This window comes from Babylonia areolata, chromosome 18, assembly GCF_041734735.1.
Source record: "Babylonia areolata isolate BAREFJ2019XMU chromosome 18, ASM4173473v1, whole genome shotgun sequence".
Classification (NCBI taxonomy): domain Eukaryota; kingdom Metazoa; phylum Mollusca; class Gastropoda; order Neogastropoda; family Buccinidae; genus Babylonia; species Babylonia areolata.
The window spans coordinates 43,444,514-43,459,972 of NC_134893.1; the positions used below are offsets into that span (position 1 = coordinate 43,444,514).

The 15,459-nt window shown below is 45.6% G+C and overlaps 1 protein-coding gene across 1 annotated transcript in view; it reads left to right on the forward strand.

The window, feature by feature from the left end:
• Window positions 1–14,669, forward strand: part of LOC143292796 (prosaposin-like) — a 28,512-nt gene extending 13,843 nt beyond the window's left edge. The window contains exons 13-19 of the mRNA XM_076603377.1: window positions 209–268; window positions 7,098–7,304; window positions 7,651–7,828; window positions 9,047–9,204; window positions 10,394–10,474; window positions 11,290–11,466; window positions 12,696–14,669. Of these exons, the coding sequence (XP_076459492.1) occupies window positions 209–268; window positions 7,098–7,304; window positions 7,651–7,828; window positions 9,047–9,204; window positions 10,394–10,474; window positions 11,290–11,466; window positions 12,696–12,746 (912 nt within the window). The 3' untranslated portion in view covers window positions 12,747–14,669. The remainder of the gene's footprint in view (window positions 1–208; window positions 269–7,097; window positions 7,305–7,650; window positions 7,829–9,046; window positions 9,205–10,393; window positions 10,475–11,289; window positions 11,467–12,695) is intronic.
• Window positions 14,670–15,459: the final 790 nt, after the last annotated feature.

A 15,459-nucleotide genomic window follows, 5' to 3' on the forward strand; every position in this document is an offset into this window, starting at 1 on the left:
ACTAGCCACTTGACTTTGCTCCCATCCCACAACCATGGGTCAAATGCAGATCAGAGTGGATTGCCTTGTTCTGGTTAGGTAGAAATGTATATGTTGTGTGAAAATCCAGAATTAACATGATGATGACAGAGACCAGGTCTTTTTTCTTGTGCTTTTTTAAGCTCTGCTTCAATCATTTCCTAATGAGATTGAACTTTTTTTTTTTCAGTGCAAGAACTATGTGACCACGTATGGACCTGTGGTATTTGAGATTCTCATCGGAGAATTGGTAAGTCTACTTGTATGCTGATGTTTTTGACAGCATTAATTTGTGTGGATGGTCTGTAAAGTCTGTGTCATATAGCCTGTTTTAAAAGAAAATGCATTATTCTGAAAGAACTATCTAAAACACAGTTTGGTGTCATATACTGTACCATGTCAAACTGATGCAAACTAGGCCTATGGTTTGCTCTGTTTGGCCAAATTTCGCGCGGCTAACAGTGAAAAGACGCCCCTCTTAGTCTGGCCCGCTCTTAGCCAATCAAACGCCTCTAACAGCTATAAGCGCTGATCCATTCCTTTGGCCAAGGCTCTCCACGCCATCTTGTCAGGTTTTCGCTCTGTCTCGTCTAACGCTTTTTTTTGGCTATTAAGCGTTTTCATTTGGCCTTATTTTGTTGTATGCGGCTTGCATGTGTATTGTGCTTACATTCTGTGTACTCGTTTCGACTCGGCCCCCTCGATTTGTTCGTATTTTCTACCTCTGAGTCGATCCTGTCTTTCCTTTCTCTGTTGGGGTTCGTATTGTTCGCTGGGTGCTTACGCGCGGTACCATGCCTCGTTTGCCATCCTACGAAGGCAGGGATCATGATGCTGGCAGAGATACTCGCCAAGAGACTCTCCCAGGCCCGGAGCTCATGATTTCTCCCGATAGGGACCGCGGCGATGCGTCTGCAGACGCTGATCGCGGAGGGGACGCTCGTCCCGATAAAACGGTCATGAAGGGGACCGGGGGGAAAGGGATTCGAGCGTCGCCTCCCGAAGTGTCCCAGCGCGAGGCGGGTGGAAGGGGGAGTAGCACGTCCTCTCTTGGTGGTGGGAACTCGCGGCTGGGTGCGGACTCCCAAGGGGAGGCCGCCCCCCGCCGTTATCCGGGTCCCCACACGGAGACGGCCCTCAGGGGCCCCAGTGCTGTTTCCCCTCCTCCCTCCTCGGTCGACCCCCCTCCCCCACCTCCTCCTGGGGGAGAAAAACAGTTGGTTCCGGGGGGGGACCTCCACTTAGCCCACCCCGGGCCAAGCCACCCCAGTCTCCCCACGGGAGGGGATTCTGGGCGCGTGGCAACCTGCTCTGCAGGTCTCCCCGCTATCCGGCCGGTCTCCCCTGCTGGGGGAGTCCCGCGCGTGTCAGGCGGTTCCGGGCAGTCAGACCGCCGGCCTTTCGGCCTGTCTGACACCCAAGTCGGACCTGACCTCCCTCCGACTTGGCCAGGCTTTTCCCTTCAACGAGGTCAAGGCACCAGTGACCCTTGGGGCTGGGGTCACGGGATGGCTGGTGCCCACGGGTGGTATCCCCCATTCTACCCGTACTGGGGTGCACCTATGGTGCATGCTGGGTTCGCGGGAGGACCAGGGACTAACCCCTGGTCCGCTCCCCACCGGACCCAACCCAGCACAGACCACAGAGTGACACACACAGCCCCGACAAGAGGGATTGACTCTTCGTTGGGCAGGTCGAGCTCCTCGACCAGTGTTAACACTACAGCCTCGAATAGGTCCTCTGTCAGCACGCAGGTGACCGCCACGGTCACTACGGCTTCCTTTTCAGGACCGACGGCAGCTGAGGGACCCCGCTCAGCCCGTGGGAGCCTGCTGGTCCCACCTACCCAGCCCTCGGTCCTAAAAGGAGATGAGTGGGTGTTCGTCCCCTCACAGCACTCGTGGGTCCCTCTGGCGTCCAGGGACGCTCTCTCTGAGAAGGTGTGGCACCCACCATCCCAAGCATGGTTGGACCTACGGTCCACACACTCCCCACCCTCTTCAGGTGTCAAGGACATAACAGAGGAGACCAGGGTCCCTGCTCGGGATCGCCCCAGCTCATCCCGCTGGGCTGACCACAGCCCACAGGACGCCCCCGTGGGTACATCCACTTGGGATGGCACCCAACAGGGGATGGACTGTGAACAAGAAGGACAGCCCCTGTCTTCGGATGAGGACGAACAAGCAGATGAGCACTCTTCGCCCCCATCCCAGTGCGACAGATGGAGCCCACGCCTCCCTAGGGACCAGCCTGAACCAAACTCGGACTTTGCCGAGCTCGAACTGACCCTCCCCAATAGGGTCACACATGCTGAATCAGTCCCTCAGGCAACTTTGTCACCCTTAACCCTCCTACGGTCAGGTGACTCTAACTCCAGAACCACAAGGCGACTCAGAGTGCCAGAAATGGCTCAGGAGTGGCTTAATAAGCCAGCCCGCACCGTCAGGGGTGCTGCTTCCATCCCTCCTCCAGGCAGGGAGTCACTCTCTGCCCCGGGCGCTTTTGCCCCAGGCAAGTTCCTTAAAGATCCCTCCAAGGGAGGAGTGTGGTCCTGGTACACACAGGACCACCCTGCCTACAGGGAAGCAGAGCCCTCCGCGCAGGACAGGATGTTGGTCTCACAGCGCACCACCTTCCCCACCTCAGCTACTCTTCCCTTTAAGACATTTGCAGAGTGGGACAAACTGGCCCGCCGCTGCCTCCTCGAGGTGTCCACGGCTTATACCTTCTTTGACGCGTTCCTCCACAGAGCCAATGAGCTGTGGGAACGACGTCCAGTTCAGCAGGACACGGAGTCTCCTTCCTCTGGCCTGCCTGGCCTCTTCTCAGACCCGAGGTTAAACACTTTTGGCAATCGAGTAGCGTCTGGTCTCACGGCAGCTGCAGACGCAGCTACCAGCCTTCACTTCAATACGGTGCTAGCGCGGCGGGATGCTGTTCTCCGCCTCTCTAACATTCCAGTAGAGGAGAGGGCTGCTCTGCGGTCCATCCCAGCACAGCAGCACTCCCTCTTCGGCCAGTATGCGCCGCATTTTGTCAGCCACAGGGCAGAGACAAACCGGGAGGTGGCCTCATATTTAGCCCAATCCTCCCAGGGGCGCCAGGGTTCTATGCCTTTGAAGAGACCCGCCACCAGGGCTCCTCCATATACCTCGCCTCCTAAGCCAAAGCGGCGTGCTCAGAATCAGCGGCAGAGGAACAAACCACCTCATGGCCGTCCAAGCCGTCCGGCCATGCCCAAGGCCAGAAGGCAGCACCCCCAATGACTGGGCCCCGATTCAGCACCGCCAGTCGTTCAGCCCCTCCAAGTAGGAAACTTGTCCCGGCACGCGCATCAGTGGCGTGCTCTGGGACTCAACGACTGGATTGTGTCGGTGCTAGAGTCGGGGTACATGCTCCCTTGGGTGGGGGACCGCCCCCCTCTAAGATCCACTCCTCCTCCTTATGTGCCCAGCTCGATGGAGCAGGAGAGCGTCTTAGAGAAAGAGATATCGCACCTACTCCTCATAGGGGCGATATCTCAACTCTCGGACCCGGGCCCCGGTTTTTACGGCCGGTTGTTCGTGATTCCAAAAGTCTCCGGAGGGTGGAGACCAGTCCTGGACTTGTCCCCCCTCAACAGTTTCCTCCCCAAGATGAAATTCAAGATGGACACACAGGCACAGATTCGGGAGACCATGCAACAGGGAGATTGGGCGACGTCCATCGATCTGAAAGATGCTTATTTCCATATCCTCATCCACCCGGCATCCCGCCGGTACCTGAGGTTCGTGTGGAGGGACAGAGTGTTCCAGTTCTCTGCCCTCCCATTTGGTCTGTCCCTTGCCCCTTTCCTGTTTACCAAGGTGGTGCGGGAATTGGTGTCAATCGTCCGGTCGGAGTCCATTCGGCTCTGTGTGTACCTGGACGACTGGCTTATTCTGGCCCAGTCACAGGCTCTGTGCCAGAGTCATACAGCCAGACTTCTAGACCTGTGCTCCCAACTGGGCTTCATCACGAACCAGGAGAAATGCGATCTGTCCCCGAGCCAGTCCTTCGACTTCTTAGGGATGAGATTCGACACGCGGTCCATGATAGTATCTCCGACGCCAGATCGGTGGGACCGTCTGGCAGGCCTCCTCAACCACTTGCGCCATTCCTCCCAAGCAACGGCGCGGACACTGTCTTCCCTCCTGGGCATGATGGAGTCCATGGCACCTCTCATCCCTCTGGGCAGGGTTCTCAAGCGCCCTCTTCAGAGGGCACTCAGGCTACGGTGGTCCCAGAGCACTCAGCCATGGGATACCCGGATATGTCTGGGCGAGTGGTTCCTCGAGGTGACATCAGAGTGGTTAACCACCCCTCTTCTGACACAGGGGGTGCCCATAGCCCCACCTACTCTTCAGGTGGCACTATTCACAGACGCCTCCTCCATGGGCTGGGGAGCCCACATGGACTCACTCCATGCAGCAGGGACTTGGTCCCCGGAGGAGCGCCTATGCCACATCAATGTTCTGGAACTGGAGGCAGTTCGCAGGGCTCTCCAGCACTTCATAGCGGAGGCCAAAGGCAAGACCATTCGCTTGTTCACGGACAACACAACAGTCGCTTGTTACGTGAACAAAGGGGGCGGAGCGCACTCGGCAGACCTCTCTCTGCGGACCGAGGCTCTCCTCCGTTGGTGCCACAGCAGGGGCATTGCACTTTCAGCGAGACACATAGCAGGGAAAGACAACATTTTGGCAGATGCTCTCAGCAGGTCCAAGAGTGTCATACACACAGAGTGGACCCTGGACAAGGACACCCTGCAAGGAGTGTGGGAACAGTGGTTCCGGCCGATGGTGGACCTCTTTGCGACAAGGTTCAGCAAGAGACTTCCCACGTACGTCTCTCCAGTCGCCGACCCAGAAGCATGGGCAGTGGACGCTCTCTCTCTAGACTGGAGCAGTCTGATTGCCTACGCGTTTCCTCCCTTTCCAATCCTGTCCAAGGTGATACGGAAAGCCAGGTTGGAACGCCCGCAGATGATCCTCATTGCGCCGAAATGGCCAGCCCAGCCCTGGTTTCCGGTCCTTCAGTCCCTGACACATGTTCCACCACTGGAACTGGAAACCAAACCTCATCTGCTGAGGCAGCCTCGTTCGGGCATTCCCCACTCCAATCCTCAAATGCTCCACCTGCACGCGTGGCTGCTGTGCGGGCGGATCTGTCAGCATCACCATTGAAGTCTTCCACCCCTCGGTCAGCCTCTGTGTCCGCCGCGCTGACCAAGGGGGGTGCCTCCTCCGACCTCCTCTCCATAGTCTCCAAAGCCAGGAGGGAGGGAACAGAGACTTTGTATGACTTTCGATGGAAGAAATGGCTGAGTTGGTGTACAGCTCAGAACATTCCCCCTACTAACCCTACGAGCATGCAGCTGGCCAACTTTTTGGCTCACTGCTCCTCGGTTCTCAACCTGTCTGCTAGTTCTGTGAGAGGGTACAGGTCTGCCATTTGTACCACTATCAAACAGCTAGGTGGTCCCGCTTTTGAAGCTGATTTCCTGCTCAGAGAAGTGGCTAGGGGCGCCTCTCTGAAGGAAGCTAGGAATCCCAGAAGAGTGCCCCTCTGGGACTTGTTCCTGGTGCTGGATTTCATTCGAAAACAGCCCTTTGAGCCATTGGGGACTATTCCTTTTGACCTGCTCACTCTCAAGACCACTTTCCTTCTGTTGCTGGCCACGGGCCGTCGTAGAAGTGAGATTCATGGTCTTAGTGGTCTGCCACAAGATCTAGCATTCCACAGAGATGGTTCCATCACTCTTCGTTTCCTTCCAGAGTTTCTGGCTAAGAACCAAGACCCCGAGGTCCCTTCCCCCTCTCTGAGGGTCAGACCTTTGTCGGATATTCTGGCACAAGATGATGAAGATAGGCATCTCTGCCCCGTTCGGTGCCTCAAATACTATTGCAATAGGTCTCGCCATAGGCGTTCTTCTCAGAGGCGCCTTCTCATCTCCCTCAATGAGAATTACAAGAAAGATATCGCTGCAGGCACCATTTCCCGCTGGGTTTCCCAAGTCATTCGTAGAGCCTACTCTCATGCACACAAGGATCTCAGCTGTCTTAATCCCAGAACACACGAAGTGCGGGCCATAGCTACTTCGGCTGCTTTCCAGCACTCGGTACCACTGCAGCATGTCTTGGAGGCAGCCTTCTGGCGGTCGGAGAATCCCTTCATCAACTTCTACCTCCGGGATTTCCGTATGACCAGGGCTGACGGTTCCAAGGGGATTTCCTTTGTCGCGGCTAACACTGCCGTCTCAGTTTCAAGGGCTCCCCATACGAACCAGTAGGCGTTGCCCTCCTCCATTTGCTTTAAATTCTGCATCAGTTTGACATGGTACAGTATATGACACCAAAAGGAGGAGTTTGTATTATACTCCATGTTTGGTGTTTACATATACTTACCATGTCAAACTCGAATGCCCGCCCGTCCGTCCCCGCGTCTCCGCCGTGGTTCTCATGGGGCATTTTCATTCATGGCCACGGAATGATTCAGCGCTTATAGCTGTTAGAGGCGTTTGATTGGCTAAGAGCGGGCCAGACTAAGAGGGGCGTCTTTTCACTGTTAGCCGCGCGAAATTTGGCCAAACAGAGCAAACCATAGGCCTAGTTTGCATCAGTTTGACATGGTAAGTATATGTAAACACCAAACATGGAGTATAATACAAACTCCTCCTACTAGCTGTGTTTAATCCTTGTAATGCCACATTTGCAGAATTAAGTGCAGAATTCTGATAGAATGTAGACGCCAAATGTGGGGTCACGGTAAGTATTAAATGTAATTTTAGGTAGAAAATTTCCTTTTACAAAAGTAAACAAGATGTATGCCATTGTACCTTGATTATTAGTAAGATCAGAATAATATATATTATTTTGATTTTGCAGAAGTTTGCAGATAAATTGTGTAATTATACATAAATAATGAGCCAAAAATCTGAAATCTGAAATCAGATCTCTTTCAAATCGCTGAACATGCACAGCTTTTCAGAATTTTGTTGTTGTTGCTGTTGCAATTTTTCTTTTGTACTCCTGTTTCTTGTACATGTTTCCTGTGTCCAGGACCCTCAGACCATCTGCCAGACTCTGGGCTTGTGCAATGCCACCAAGTCAGAAACTGGAAAACTGGTCCACGTGTCGCTTGGCGCTCCTGTTGGAGCCGTACAGATCGTGGCACCAGAAAAAGAGAAGAGCGAGATCGAGTGCTTTTTATGCAAGAAATTCGTGGAAGAAGCGGAAAAAGTGATTGCTGATGAAAGCCCGGATAAGGTATTCAAAGTCTTTTTGATGAGTCTTCTGCTCTTGATATTTCCATTGCTTTTCTTTTCTGATTTAGAAGGGATCCTGACGTTGTACTTATCACTGTTATGAATTGTTTTCATTGTGAGGAGAAATGAGAAGGTTGTAGTAAAAGAAAAAACGATTCAAAAACTTAAATGTCTCATATCAAAAAGGTTTATGGGAAGTGCAGTTAACTGTGAATTTAAGAGCATGGAAAGTTGTTGACAGTGGACAACTTCATGTGAACAGGGTTTAAAATGTATGATTGCATATATACTGTGTCTCCACTCCTGCCAGACAGACTCCTGTTCATAGGCATGTTGTACATTTCCAGATCAAGGCTATCATGGAAAAAGTATGCAAGGTTCTTCCCAGCGATGACGAACAGAACTGCATTGACTTTGTGGAGAAGTATGGCACTTTCATCATCGAACTTCTGCTGTCTAAAGTTAGCCCTGATGAAGTGTGTCAATTGGCAGAAGTGTGCTCAAGTGCAAAACTGCAGCAAACAGGTGGGTGTATGCAGCTGCAATATGTTACTGTATGTATAGAGTGAGCAGGGATACCTGTATATAAATGTAATCTTGAAATGTTTCCAAGTATCTTGACAAATACCTTTATACCAAATCAGATAAATCCTTCATGTTCAAAATGACTTCTTTTTTTTTTTTTTTTTTAATTTAGGGGGTGCTGCAGCGCCTTGTAGGCCAAAAAGTATAGTAGCCTCTTTATTTCTTTAAACTTTATCATCCTTATGATTATCTTCTTTTGTCATTTTGTTTCAGTAATCCTTTTCTTTACATGAAGTTGTTTTTGAATTATGATTTAGTTACACATACTATACCATCACTCACTGGTGCAGACTCCAACAGGGGTCTGATTCCCTGTCCTGTGCAAAATACTACCCAGCTGAAAAGTATATTGGATTAAACGTAATTTTAATTACACATACTTAACCGTGACCCACTAGTACAGACTCCGGCAGGGGTCTGACATTCCTGTCCTGTGCAAACTACTATGCGCCTATGCGGAGAAAACGAAAGTAGCTACGGCCGGTAACCTCCCCTTTGCCCCCCTGACTAGCGCCCTCTTTTTCTGGCAGCCATCTTGACTCCTGTTATTGTGCTCTTCATACGGCTAAGTTTTTTCGTATTTTCTGTCTGTCGATTCTCTGGCATTCTTGTTTTTTGTCAAATTATGTCTTCAACTGTAAAATTGACGGGCGCAATAGCTGAGTGGTTAAAGCGTTGGACTTTCAGTCTGAAGATCCCTGGTTTGAATCTCGGTAACGGCGCCTGGTGGGTAAAGGGTGGAGATTTTTCCGATCTCCAAGGTCAACATATGAGCAGACCTGCTAGTGCCTGAACCCCCTTTGTGTGTATACACAAACAGAAGAGCAAATACGCATGTTAGAGATCCTGTAGTCCATGTCAGCGTTTGGTGGGTTATGGAAAGAATATGCACACCCTCACAAAGGAGTATGGCTGCCTACATGGCGGGGTAAAAAATGGTCATACACCTAAAATCCCACTCATTTATATACAAGTGAACGTGGGAGTTGCAGCCCACGAACAAAGAAGAAATACAATTTTAGGGGGGAAATTTCCATATTTTAGAATTTCTAGAAGCTTTGAATTTATTGATTGGAATCACTCAATCAGCATGTCCAGAGAAGCAGTTTATCCTTGGAATCAGCATGTATGATTCACCATGCATATAAAATGTTTCAGTGAAACTGCAGACTCCTCTGAAGGGCTCCATGAAATGTTGGGTGTGTGAGGAAGCGTTGACGTTTGTCAAACAAGAGCTGGACAGTCCAACAGTTGAGACAGATGTGACAAAAATCCTGGACAAAGTCTGCTCAAAGATGGGTTCATACGATGGGTTGGTAAGTTGACAGGCTTAAGCCATATTCTGTTTGCGTGTGTGGTTTGATCAAATTGATGTGTCATTGTTACTGTTTGTAGTAAAGAGGAAAAGTGAAATGAATTTGTCTTTAAGCATGCAGGCACACTCACACATGCACATCTTTTACCTTCTTTGTTGAAAGATGGAGGGATATATATTTTTAATCTTTACAAAGTTATTTTGAAAAAAACTAAAAGAGTTGTTTAGTAGTTGTCTTCTTTTGTTTTCCCCCTCTTCTAAGTTGTGCAAATATAATTGGGTCAACCAGTGGCAGATGGCATCTCTTCAGAGATCCAAGTAAAGGCTCCAAAGGGAGCACAACACTTCCCCTGTGTCAGTGCTTGTTCTCTTGACAATGCTTGGGTAATAAGAACTGAGTTGAGCTGACCACTCATGCTTAGTATACTTGAATGACATCCCTTGCATCCTTTTCAAGGTAATCTGCCAGTTCCTATTACTTCTGATTTATATATATATTTTAATTACACATACTTAACCATGACCCAACTAGTGCAGACTCCGGCAGGGGCCTGACATTCCTGTCCTGTGCAAACTACTATCCACCTGTGCAGAGAAAACGAAAGTAACTACGGCCGATAACCTCCTGGAAGCAGCCCCACAGGGGATGACACTGCAGTCATACCAGGCATACAGTAGGCTCTCTCTACCTCAGAGAGAATTTAAATGGCCCCCAGTTGCAGTCTTTCGAGGATTTCTATAATTATTTTTACATTTCTCTTTTAATCCTGCAAAGTTATTTTGAAATAATAGATTAAATAGAGTTGTTAATTTGTTATATATCTTACACACAGACATTGTCTGTTTTTGTCTTGTTCTTTTTCTCTCACGAAACTAAAACAAGATGGTAAGACATTAGACTTTGAAAGGTGAAATTGGCAAATTCGCACTTAGCCTGCCATGCATGCAAACTGTCCAGAATATCAGATCTAAGACAATAAAAGTTTTTTTCAAGAGCAAGTGCTACCCAGAGGCCTGTTGAATGCATGCATTTGTCATACATTTTGTAAAAATATACTACCCGAAAAAGTCACCAGGCAGAACAATGATTGATCAGTACCTGTGTATGTGTCCAAACAAAACAAATATAGACCAGCACTGAGACAAATAGTTTCTACTGCTTTGTGAATAAAACTTTTCTTGTATTTCAGTGCGAGGAATTTGTCAGCAAATACACTCCGGCCATCATCAACATGGTTGAAGAGGAGATTGACCCCCTGAAGCTTTGCAGCGTAAGTCCTGACCCTCTGCTTAGTTTTTAATGTGTGTTTTTGTATGTGTACTGGTGGATGCACAGTGTATGCATGTGTCAGGTTGTGTGTTTGTGTGTATGTGTGTGCATTTGGGTGGGTGAGTGGGTGTGTAGTTGACATCTTGTCAGCAGCTTCAGGTGTTGGAGAAACCAAATGTGGCAGGATGATAAATTTTGCAAAGATATTTGGCTGTCCACTGTGGTGTGTTGCATAGTGGTGATAAATGAATCCTCAGAGAAAAATTTAGTCATTGTCAATAATTTTCAATATGTATTTAACTATTTTCAAAGGAGTGGCCATGGTGTATAGGCATTCACTGTTTTATACGCTGGTGAGCTGAAACAATCTTTCTCAAGGCTTCAGGGTTTTGCAGGTCAGATTGATATTACTGGTGTAAGTTTTTCCTGAAGTGCAGAGGAGCAGTCACATTCTGTAGCTTAAATAAATAATCTTCTCCAAAACACACAGAGAACATATCCCATATCCTGCCATCCCTGATAGATTGATACCAAATGAAAGTAAGAATCCATTATCTTTAAGTAGATCTAGATTGAATGACCAAGAAGTGGGGGAAACAGACATATTTGACACAGAATTGGGTGTGTTCTGTATGCTTTAATGTCATGAAGTTGAGTTGCATATTTTCAGCTGTTGAAAGACCATGCTTTTCCTAGGCATGGTGAAGCACTTCATTCCACTTTGGCTTGACCCAGCTTAACCTGGCCTAACTTGACAAGACAGGACAGACTTCCATGTAAAGGTGTTTCACGGTGAGAGATGAATGGGTGTTTCAGACTCTGGACCTGTGTGGCAAGAGTGTGGAGAACAAGAGCCAGAGCCAGAGCCATCCCCTGATGTTCATGCCCATGGCAGAGCTGCAGCCTGCCAAGCCCCATCTGCTGGGCGGAAAGAAGTGCCTCTTTGGACCCAGCTTCTGGTGTGCCAGCAAAGAAAATGCCAGAATGTGCAATGTACGTAGCTATAACTGTGGAAATCACATGAGCAAGTTAATGGGGGGGATGTGTGTGTGTGTGTGGACATTTTCAACTCTTTCTTTTCATCTAAAAAAACAAAACAAAAATCATTACTGAAGTCATCTCCATTGCATTTATTATGGTCAGGAAATGTTCTTTCATTTGTTCTACGTCGGTGTTGTGTTCTTTCATCATTTTGTGGTTAAAGATTCTACTTTGTCCAAAGAGCGCATGGCTAGTTTATCATATCTACTTTGTCCAAAGAGTGCATGCTTGATGTTTCTGGGGAAAGAAATTCTGTCATCTCTGTCATGGCTAGGTTTAGCATCTAGTAATTCAGAAAATTGAAACTTCCTTCTGTCCTGTTGTGTGTTGTTTCATGGTGAGAGAAGAATGGGTGTCACAGATTGTGGTGTTGATAACACATTGCATTCATGTTGAAAGTCCTTCATTGTGTGTCTTCCTCCATATGAAAACACAAGAAAGGTACACAAGAATGTGGAAGAGCAAACAGAAGAGGTAGAATTAGGACAGAAAGCCTGATGGAATAAATAAAGGGAAAACAATGGGTAAAATGATTGTGGAGTGTGTGCAGATGACAATCGTCCATCACAAGAAATCTTTAAACCAGTTGTTTCCCTTTAGTAACAGTCACATGGTGCTGTGACTTTGTGATGTATATGTGCTGAAAACATTGTGATGCATGTATGCTGAAAACTGACTTTGTGATGTATAAATTATGTGCTGAAAACTTGTGATGTGTGTGTGTTTGCTGAAAACAAACTTTGTGATGTACATATGCTGAAAACTTTGTGATGTATGTGTGTGTGTGCGGAAAACCGACTTTGTGATAAAACAAACTGTGATATGTGTGTGCTGAAAACTGACTTTGTGATGTATGTGTACTGAAAACTGACTTTGTGATGCTGAAAACAAACTTTCTGATGGTTAAAAACTGACTTTGTGATATATGTGTGTGAAAACTTTGTGATGTGTGCATGTGCTGAAAACTAACTTTGTAATGTATGTGCGCTGAAAACTAACATTGTGATGTATGTGTGCCGAAAACTGACTGTGGTGTATAGGTGCTGAAAACCAACTTTGTGACTGACTCTGTGATGTATATTTGCTGAAAACTGACTGTGATATATATATACACTGAAAACTGACTGATGTGTATACACTGAAAACTGACTGATGAATATATGCTGAAAACTATGTTTCAGGCTGTGGAGAAGTGCAAGATGATGGGGATGACCCAGAAGTTGGATGACTGAATCTGCTGAACAAGTTCCTGCATTTATTTTGCATGCTTTCTTGACTTTCATCTCTGCCTGTTTTTAGCTTTGTTGATCAGATGTGAGCCTGAGGATTTTGATTTTTGTGTGAACTTAACTTTTGTCTTTGAATAATTTTTAGGTTTCATGTATAGAATGATTTTTAGTTTTCATGTGTACCACTTTTATGATTGATATTTGTAACAAAAAAATATTTTTTTTATATCACTTTTTTAGTTATGTTGTTTTTTTAGTACCAAGTGGAATTGTGTGAAAAAGTTGTTGGTTTTTTTGTTGTTTTTTCATTTTTAAACCTGCTGCTTGTATTGATTTTGTTTGTCATTTTAACCTGCAACTTGTGCTTCATCATCAAAGCTTTATTGGACCCCTAAATTTTAACCTTACAATTTTTTTGTATTTTCACTTGTGTCAAGGTTTGTCAAGAGATAGTGGCTTTGTGAAGAGGGGAGTGGAATTGGGGACAGGGTAAGCTTTTGTCTCGGACAACTTTCAGTGCTTGAATAACATCTGCGGCTTAGATTATTCTAGGTTCCTTTTCCAGGGTCGCATTTTAAAACAAATGGTTATTTTCCAACACAAAACTGATCTTTGTTTTGAATGAGAGAAAAAAGGGGTGTCAGATTCCATGTAGGGTTTTTACATGGAACCCATGTGTTTCTGGCAAACATAATGTGTAAGTCATGGAAATCTGCCACAGTAAGAAAGAAGGGTTTTTCCTTGTATGGATTTATTACCAAAGCATTGACAGTATTTGCAGAACTTTGATGTAATGATGGTTTATTGGTTGAAAAACTGTGCTATATGATTTTTCTTTTTTTTCTTTTTTAACCCATAGAGCTCTGAGGAGTTTACAGCCTCAGCAGGCTTCCATTCTATTGATATGAAAAACAAACAACACAGAAAACATGTCTGTTTTACCTCCAAATTACGTGTGGACATATCTGGAAATGATGTAAAAGTTAGCTCCCTTCCTTTGTTGTTTGTGCATGTGCAGGATGAACCATTTTAATGATGAATTTTGATGCCAGAGCAGTGCCCCAGTGCAGGGTTCAATGTGTTATTTCTTTTTTTAAATAGTACTATTCATTTCACTGTTATCTTTTAAAAAAGATATTGCTGATTCTGTTTTATGAAATCTAAATTCCATCGGATTTTTTGTGTGTGTGTTTATGTTTTATCATGTATTTTTTTTCACATTTCTGTAATTTTGATTTGTGTCTATGTGTATGTTTGCTCAGATGTAGATTTTCTTCTGATACAAATAAGCTTGGAATGTGTCTGTATGTGTGCATTTTGAACATTTTAAATACACCAATATTGTGTCTGGAGCTCACATTTTACATGGAAATCTGACAATTTTCACACTGAACCAAGAGACTGTAATGGATATGAAGACTTAACAAAGAGGCTGGTGTTAAATGCTAATTTGGTCCAGGACTGAGGGTTTGTTTAGTTAAACTGAAAATGATTTGATCAGTCACGTGCATATTGATGCATCATGTTCCAGAGTGTGCAAAACAAGAATCTCCAATGTCTGAGAATAGCTTGTTCTCCTACTTACCTCACTGACGCCCTCAGAAACCTGATACGATTTTTTTTTTTCTCTCTCTCTGGAACCAAAGTATCAATGAACATTTACTTATGAAGCACAAATTTTGCCTATTAAGCACTTCTGATGATGCACCAGTAATTACTTCTTTTTTTTAAAATTTCTATCATAGTAGTCTGTTCATTAAAATGTAAATTTCAACTGAGAAGAGATGATACAAGTTCACACTAGCTGATTTACGCATGAACAAGAAAGAAAAGCTAATGAAAGAAAAAATTATTTATTTCAAGAATACAGAAGATGATAGATTTATGCCATCAGTAATCTCAACCTAACGAAAAAGGTCAAGTTTAGTTATGAGATCTGATATCTTTTTCTGAATTGTGTATACCAGCTGGTATCATCATTGTCTTATTGTTTTTATAAACTGAAACTTCAGTTCAGTACTGGATTACTGACAGTGATATTTTCTTAATAAAAAAAACATTCCTACATTTAACGTGTCTGCATGCTTGTGCTTTTGTGTGTATGGGTTTTTTTCCATATAGTGAATATACAGAAATTTGTTGTGACTAAAAAGTACTTAAACGTAATTTTAGGAAGAAAATTTCCTTTACAGTATATATATATATATATAAAGGATTATGTTGATTCTGTTTAATGACTGCCACACACACACACACACCTCTTTTGCAAAGTCTGATCAGTATCCTCCTCAGCTGTCATTTTTTCAAGATTTTTTTTTTTTTTTTTAAAGCAAATCACACCAAGAGCTCAAAGTGGACAAGTAGTATGATAAAGGTAGTGGCTTACCATGGAGGAAAACAAAATTCAAGTAATTCCAAGAGATGTGATTAGGTCGTCCAGGGCTGGGTTGCATAAGCGATCTTAGCAATGCTAAGTTTGCTTAGCATTAGAACATTCTCAACTCAGCACTGATTTCATTGCCTTTGGAATGTTCTTAATGCAAAGCAAACTTCGTGTTGCAAAGATCCACTTAACGTAACCCATTCCAGGCCTTTCCGTAGGGGTGCTAAAATTAAAGGTGCGTTTACTTATCTCTTTTACTTATGTGTGGATATTAAAAATCATTTAATTGGAGGTAGTTCTTTCTTTAAACATTTCTTTCATCAAGAAACAGAA